This window comes from Pavona decussata, unplaced genomic scaffold (genome assembly GCF_977016875.1).
Source record: "Pavona decussata unplaced genomic scaffold, jaPavDecu1.1 SCAFFOLD_199, whole genome shotgun sequence".
Lineage (NCBI taxonomy): Eukaryota > Metazoa > Cnidaria > Anthozoa > Scleractinia > Agariciidae > Pavona > Pavona decussata.
This window is the reverse complement of record NW_028145607.1, coordinates 190,001-198,242: the sequence shown is the minus strand read 5'-3', so window position 1 is coordinate 198,242 and position 8,242 is coordinate 190,001. Positions and strand designations below refer to the sequence as shown.

The 8,242-nt window shown below is 40.6% G+C and overlaps 2 protein-coding genes across 3 annotated transcripts in view; one reads left to right on the top strand and one right to left on the bottom strand.

Annotated features, from left to right (window-relative positions):
- The first annotated feature begins 891 nt into the window (after positions 1 to 891).
- LOC146461326 (nucleotide-binding oligomerization domain-containing protein 2-like) lies at positions 892 to 4,337 on the top strand. Its single transcript, XM_085086936.1, has one exon. It carries the CDS (start codon positions 963 to 965, stop codon positions 4,104 to 4,106), a length of 3,144 nt encoding a protein of 1,047 aa, XP_084943062.1. The 5' UTR covers positions 892 to 962; the 3' UTR covers positions 4,107 to 4,337.
- A 1,368-nt stretch (positions 4,338 to 5,705) lies between these two features.
- The window catches only part of LOC146461325 (hemicentin-1-like), a 19,867-nt gene continuing 17,330 nt past the window's right edge, over positions 5,706 to 8,242 (bottom strand). For both annotated transcript variants that reach the window (XM_085086937.1, XM_085086938.1), the window contains exon 7: positions 5,706 to 8,170. In XM_085086937.1, the coding sequence (XP_084943063.1) occupies positions 7,635 to 8,170 (536 nt within the window). In that variant the 3' untranslated portion in view covers positions 5,706 to 7,634. The remainder of the gene's footprint in view (positions 8,171 to 8,242) is intronic.

The following is an 8,242-nucleotide window of genomic DNA, read 5'->3' as shown; positions in this document are numbered from 1 at the left end:
AGAAGAACAACAAAAAATGATCCTGTTAATTAACTTCCTGTTAGTCGTGACTAACGACTAACAATAAATTTAGTCGAAACAGAAAAATATTCTAAAGCATTATTTTTTAAACAATGCGAAAACTGACTGAAATAAAGCTAAATCATTTATTTTTACAAATGGCGCCCCATAGTTGTAAAACCCATTGGGTTAAATCAGCTGGGTTAAATTCAGGTTTATCAGGGTAGATTATTCGCGTTATTAACCTGAATGTTACTATTAAGCTTATCTGATGTAGCTATTTCAGAGGTTTAATGTTTAAACTTGAATTAGCATTATATTTTGCATTACAAACGAAACGCAAAATAAATCATCTTATGCTAACAAGGTCACAATTTCAGCACGCGTGACCAGCTGCAAACGGTCGAAATCGTTCGAATTTGTAGCTGCTGAATAATGGAAAGGGAAAGCTGATAATCATAACCCGAATACGAATTTTCTCGATTTTCTCGAGTCCTAAGTCATTAACATTGTTCAAGTAAATCGCAAAAAATCCCGCTAATAGGGCTTTTTAAACCTTTCCCTCTTTACATGTGAGCCACAGAACAAAAGGGAAAACTAAAATGACAAAAAAAGAAAATTTTCAAATGAAAACTAAGCAAACAACAACAACAACAACAAGAAAACAACAGCAAAAACAACAACAAAACAACAACATCCCCCTCCCTCCCCCCCCCCCCAAAAAAAATGGAAACGAATTACCAATTTTAAAGAGTGAGCGTACAGAGAGAACGTGATCTGAATATAAATATTAGACTTTTCATGACGTTATATCCTTGAATTTAATTCAACCGATCTTAATTGTTTGCACACATTACACATAATTTATGAATACTTGAAAGCTTGTAAACAGCTGTCAATTTGCTTTATGTCAGCCCTGTCTTGCACTTACCCCAAATTTAACGCCGTCCGCTTCGGTCGAAATGGAAGGCTTCAAAGAACTTTTAACTCCCTCTCGGTTTAGTTTATTTGGCTATACGGTGGCAGTGATCTTTCTTTCGACTGGAGTCATTTTTGTGGGAATAATAAGCAAGCTGCGAGTCAGCGAGAGAAGGAAATTTCTATGCGATTTTCCAGACGAGTTGTCTGGCACGAATTTCCGACAAGCGCAGTGTTTTGAGAAGTACGAACGACAATACAATTCTCCTCTACCGTTTTACGGATTTACTCTTTTGAGTTTTGCATCCGTGGTTATCGTGTGTCTCGTTTATTCATGGTGCTGCATAAAATCTCGTGTTGACAACATTGTATCGGCTATGACGCTAGACGCTGAAAACCCTCGGCCAAGACCAAGAATAATATCACGTCGAATTTTCAGCTTTTATCTTCTTCATCTAGCGACAAGAATTGTGCTTGGTATCGCGTTTTCGATGTTACAGAATCTAGTTTTCTACGAGTCCGGCTTTCCTGTGGATTTTATTTGTATTTCGCGAAAAACGCAACGACCAAACGCTACATACAATGAAGATATACATGCTCCATGTCACAACCCCGTCGCCTCTGAAAAAGGCACTTTTGCAACAGCTGCATGGATAGCTCACGCGATTTTTGCGTTTCTTGTATTTGGCGAAATGGTTTATCTTTTAGCACGGGCGGCACAAAGCGCTGACTTCTCCTTGGATTCAGAGTTCTGCGTAAAATATTTTTTTCACCAAAGTTCCAACTCTCTGACGCCAGCGAGATTCAGAGAGCGCACGAAGAAGCGAATTTTACAACAGACGGAGTTGGTGGAACCACTCATCCACTACAGCGGAGAAAATGAGGAAGGCAGGATGCCACTCGATGAAATTTTTCTCGAGTTAATCATTTATACTGGAAGGGCAAGGGAAGAGTTTTTAAAAGAATACCAAAGGCACCTAATTTGCGACCTGTACTTGAAGCCCGTAATCCAGCGTGGATCAATTGCGATAAACACTCGTAAAGAGTTGTTTCGTTCCAATGTAGACGCTCAAAATCCTCGCAAAATTCTAGTCGTTGGTCGCCCCGGGATCGGAAAATCTTTGCTTTGCCAAAGGTTACTGCGTGACTGGAGTAAAAGAGAGCTCTATTATGACATCACCAAGCGATTTAAGTATGCCTTCTTGTTCCAGTTTCGAACATTCTACGCAGAATCAGCAGAAAGGATTTCCCTTCGGCAATTGCTTAATCGAGCAGCACATCTTGAGGGCGACCTAGATGACCATGTTTTTCAAGAGCTGTTGGATCATCCCGAGAAAGCTCTTCTGGTATTTGATGGCTTTGACGAATTCAAGGACCACAAAAGCTGTACAGCAAATGACGCATCTGGGTTTGGGAATAGCTCGACTGAACAAATTCCAGCCTCGGCCCTATATGTGAAATTGCTACAAGGTAATCTCTTGCCTGGAGCTACGGTGCTGACCACAAGTCGACCGACTGTGCTGGGAAGCATTGAAATATCGTCATTCGACCGGACAGTGGAGATAGCGGGATTCACGGAAGAGAAGGTTGAAAAATTCGTAGAAAGCTATTGCAAGCAAACCGGTCAAGAAACCGAAACAGCGTCAAGAATATGGGAACTCATCAAGAGCAATTTGAACCTGTTGTCTCTATGCTATATCCCCGTGAATTGTCGCATATTTTGTTTCTTCCTCAAGGAGCTAATTCAAATGGAGAGTCAGGTGAGCTGCCAAGATGGGATCACGTTGCCAACAAGGCTAACAGACATTTACCAGGGGGCATTAAGGCTGCTCATCTTTAAACATCATCCGGAACATCGAGATAAGCCATTTCGAGGGAATGAACGATTTTCAGACTCAGTTGAACAGGATTTGAATGCTCTCGGAGTTCTGGCAAGAAAAGGCATTGCTGAGGGACGAATGATATTCGACTCAGACGAAGTTGGTGACTTGAAAAATTGCGGGTTGCTTAACCAAATGCCGGATAGTAGGCTTTCTCCTTTCGAGTTCAAGCAATGCTTTTGCTTCATTCATTTAACGCTACAAGAGTTCCTCGCTGCAAGGGAAATCGTGAGAATGGAGCCAGACGAACTAAATGAGTTTATCGTTTCTAATATCGAAGACCCTAAGTGGCACTTGGTCATTCAATTTGTAGCAGGCTTACTTCATGGTCAGCCAAATAAGGCAATAAATAGTCTTATCAACCGCCTTCACCACACCTTGTTGTCAATCCAAACCAATGGAAAGATGTCTTTACTCATGATAAAGTGTTTGTACGAGTATGATGACGAGATCACAGCGAAGAGAACCGCATCTGAGATACAGAGGAACAGCAAATTTCTGGGAAAAATTCGTCTCTGGAATTGCCAAGCCACACCTGTTGACTGTACGGCAATCGTGTATTTCTTAAAGCAAATCAAATCGGTAGAATACAAACTTGATCTGACTGGCAATTTCATAGCGGAAGGCGGATGTAAAGAATTAGCCAAGCTGCTGGTAGAAGGAGGTCCAGTGACATTACACATTCCTGGGCCAGAGAACAACATCACTTACAAGGGTTTAATACTACTCACAGAAGCGATTTGTACGGATAAGTGTAACCTCAAGTCTCTAAACATTACGTTGAATGATTCATTGAGTCCGGAAGCTTTCCACCATCTAAGTGAAGTACTCAAGAACAGGAACTGTAAGCTCGTTTGTTTGCGTATTGGAGGAGTGCGAGTAACTGACACAGTCTTATCCCAGTTGTTTGAATCACTGGAACATGTGAACTGCAAACTGGCTTGTCTGAGACTTTATAGCGAGGAAGCAGCAACTGAACCGGTTTTAATGCGCTTGTGCGAAACACTCAAACACCAAAATTGCTCATTAAGCTGCTTGAGAATCTACTGTCACAAAATGTCTAATGAGGGTGTAAAATACATTTGTGAAGCGTTAAAGAATCAACACTGTAAACTCACTTCTCTAGAACTTATCAGCAACCGCATCACTGCCGTTGTAGTGCCGTATTTTCGTAAGGCGATAAGCCACGAGAATTGTAAACTCCGTCAGTTAAGTATCACATCTTGGAATTTAACTGATCAAGTTGAGAGTGAACTAAAAACGGCAATTGAAACTAAACGACGAGGATGCCACAGTCATTCAAATTAATGTACTAAGCAGCACTGACTTTTTTTCCTTTCCAGTGGTAGTCAACATGTTTAAACTTGTTTTACAATGGCAAACTTCCAGCTTTTTGTAAAATATTGACAACAAAATAGAAATTGATTTTAACAAAAGACTTCCATACTAAGATTCATTGTTACGTAGAACAGCTTGCACCATAAACATTAAAGGAAGCAATAAAATCAATTTGTTGAGTAGTTGCACTCATGGATCTTATGCAGAATCAAAAGTTATGGTAATGGTTTTTAAAAAGCATCTCGAAAGAACAAATGGCGTAACTGGTATGTTTTATTAAAGGACTAAGGGAGGGGGAGGGGGGGAGGGGTGGTGTGAAGTGAACTCGCCTGGGTCTTCTGAAAACAAATGACGCAGTGTGTGCCTTGGTATCTTGAAAACCCTGAAATAGGCACTGTGATTACGTTGGTTGCAGACATTACCCCTTGGTCTACTGATAAAATAAGACGGAATGAAATTTAATGAAGTAAGTAGGTAACTAACTCACTAACTGACCAACTAAGTTAATTAATTCATAAATAAATAAATAAATTAATTAATTAACTTGATTAAGGACAGCTGTTTCCACCGTATTATGGGTCATAATAACGGCAAAGCTAACCGTCGGGCTGAAGGATCCCTATTAGGTGGTGGCAAACTAAATGCATAACGCTCGTGGGATATGGTTTACATGCACAGTTCTCAATAATAACTGTTCATAAACCAAAATGGATCGATTCCAACTTATGAACATGTTTTAGCCATCTTTCTATATCTTTGTTTCTGAATTTAGATCGAAATTCGCGCTTATTAGGTGGCTGGCCGTGGTTAGTGGTCCAGCCGGATTTTGATTCAGGGACCCCGCACCATAGTTGCAGCCCCACCAATTGAACTGACCCGACGGCGGTAACTATTGACAATATAATTTTATTTTTTCCCGGCTACACACGAATATGTTATTTTACAATGAAAAACTAGATCATATATCCATGCACATATCAAATAATGACCGGACCTAGTCTGGGAGGATTGCAACTCCTTCCCTGGGTTAAATTATTTTGTTGAAAACCGTTTACCTTTAATTGATCACATGTGATGTCTTCTACAAAATAGGGGGAAACGGCAACGGCAACGGCAACGAAAACGTCACCTCAAAATATAACTTTATTTCATTTGTGCTACTTCGCGATTATCTCAACTCGCTCAACTTCTACAGAAACGGCGAACTATCCAGGAACCAAATTGGTAGAAATGAAAAATTCACCGTCGTGTCCTCACGTTCTCCAGAAAAACCTAGAATTTGGTCATTTCACGTTGTTGTTTTGCAGACTGAGAGCGAAGAAATACACCGAAATGTAAAACACACGTGCAGAGCGATTGTTTTTGCTCATTAAACCTATTGTTTTGTGGCGTTGTCGTTGTCGTCGCCTTCGTCGTTGCTTAAGCTCCCCAATAAGTCCGTGAGCGGACTGTAATGCCTATTGTTGTTGATATTTTACATTCTAACTTGTTAATTTTCTCCTTTTCTCTTCTGATCTGTATGTTTCTAGGCAGTATTCATTCGAGGGTCTTAATGGGCCGGTTGGTGGCACGGATAACGGCTAAAGTTTTGGCTTTACGGCTTGCGGTAAATTTTGTTTTCTCACACTGGATAAAGACATTAGAAAAGGTCTCAAAATATTTGAAACAAAAAGCTGTCAATTAGCTCATTCTACAAAAACGGTTAAACTATTTTTAATTTTTTACGCCTAAAGAGTACATTTCTGCCAGCTTTTTTACACTTAAGGGTTAACTCCATTGAGAACCTCTTATCTTGTTGGGATAAATCAGATGCTGTTCAGCACCAAGACTTAAGGAGTCAAGGATAGAAGAAAAGTACTGAAGAGGGCTGGTGCTGTTGCAAATGGTCCGTTTAACGTGTGAAACAAAAGCACTGAGATGGTGGGTGACGTAATACCCCAGCCGCCAGAGGGCTTAGTCAAAGTCAATAAATCTACTTCTTATTTCATTTCTAAACAGTACAAAAACAATACATACATTTGTCTTTTCAGGAATGAAAATATTGCGTTTTCTAACGTATACTCTGTCGTGAGACTACATCACGCCACATCAGCTGTTTAAATCTTTGATGATGTCTTAAAGTACACGTCTGAGTTAAAGCTAAAAACAGTAGACAAAGTGGAAAAATGATTTTTCCAGAGCCAAAAAAAAGTCAAATATATTAAACATTTTTCACGTCGTTTAGCTTGCTTACCGATGCTTTCTCTTCATTTCTCAATTGGCCGAAGTATAGTTATTTGCGCTGAAAATGATTTTCCCTTAGTGTCCCAGACCTGGTTGTATAAAGCATGTTAAGGTAAGTGTGAGGTTTTATTTTTTTTTGGTGAGGACTTCTTTACCTTTTGAATGATTTTCTTCTGCTCTTGTTGTGTTCCCTCCATTAAACCGCCTTCAGCCGAGTGATCCAGAAAATTGTTACTAAAAACTCTTACTTATCAGCATGCTTTATGCAACCCGGTTTTTTTTTTAAATCCCGTTTTCCTTCTATTGGTAGTAGTTTTTCTTACAAACTAGCACGATGTTTCTTAATCTGGCACGATTTTCAATAGCCTTCCTCGAAGACGCTCTTTTTGCTTGTCACGCAATCTTTCCTCCACAACGAGTTGGGAAGGGAAGATTGCGTGACGAGCCAAAAGAGCGTCTCCGAAGGAGGCTAGATTTTCAATATTGTACGCGTAAAATAGTTTTTCTGGGCCGAAATGCTTTTTGGAGGTTTGAGAAACGCGCACCAGATGTCATACCTTTCGATTTGGTGACCCAAATTTCGACGCTACAGCTTTCTTCTTGGGAGACGGAACGGAGGGAGGGGGAGGATTGTTCAACTTGTCAACTACACCCCTCCCTCCCTTAGCCAAAGTGTCCATTGTTCGAATCCCGGACTCGGAGTCACGTAGATGTGTTGAGTGTCGTCCTTAATTATCCTAGCGTTTACCCGAAGTCTCCGGTTTTCCTTCTTGCAGAAAACAATATTTCTAAAAGGATCCATATTCTATATAGATAGAAGAGTAACAATCTGGATTTCTTATGCAATTCATGATGCCACTTGTCTCATTTAAAACTTCATTCTTCGAGATTTCCGGTGGATCTACCTTAGACGTTGCTTATTAGTATTCGAGGTATTTTGATTCATGTTAAAAGATTCGGAGTTTGTCCCCAATAGCGCTCCCATTGTCTATACATGGAATTCCTCTTTGGGTATTGTGGAGGTAAGCGTTAAACACTTACACCATATAAAAACACTAGTACTATCGCGCATTAGTGCCACAACCACTGTGCACATCAATGGCAGTATAGATGCAACACCAGTTTGTACAGTAGCAGTCAGCTCCTAATAAGCAACGAACCTATACAAATAAAAATTGCAATTAAACATGTAACAATAGAAACCCTGTTCTCTCCGACCAGTTCCTTAGGTCAACACAGGATGGGAAATTGCAGCTATACTCGAGCAACTCCAGCCTACATATCACAAGTTCCAGGACCTTCCATGTTAGCATAAGGACGACTCTTCGATTCACTGCCACCTTGCATATACTTTAGTGGAGCGTACATACAGTTGGCAGCGCTGTCGTTTCGGTTGCTCGGTGAGATGTTAAAGTAATCTGGTTTCCTGGCTTGCGTGGCATCCTGTTCATATTCACCATTGACCTCCCTTCGACCCAGACTCATGTAAGGTCCATTTCCTCCCCATGCATGAGCCACCTCATAAGGAAATACATCGTCGTGGTCTTGCGTGACATTTACGGAAGAGCGTGACGCTTCCCGTGGCGAATCATTGTGTTCGCTCAGAGCAAACTCGACAGGTGACATCTCTGTTGAAGTGCTTTGGGCTGTTAGTTTCCTGGTGATTTTCTTCTTGAATGTCGATTTTGCAATCGTTTTGCGCGCAACACAGGCAAAGCAAAATAATGCGAGAAGAACTGATACAACAGCAACGGCAGAGATGAGATATGGTGAGGTGGAAGTTTTGGGATGACCGGATTCCTTAGCATCAACTGTTGAAAGATGAATGTAACAGTTTTTTAACATTCTAGCTCTAGCTAGATAGATAGGTAAGTTATGTAAAC

Excerpts from the sequence above, each read along its gene's own strand:
- LOC146461326 (XM_085086936.1), top strand. The coding sequence starts at position 963 with ATGGAAGGCTTCAAAGAACTTTTAACTCCCTCTCGGTTTAGTTTATTT.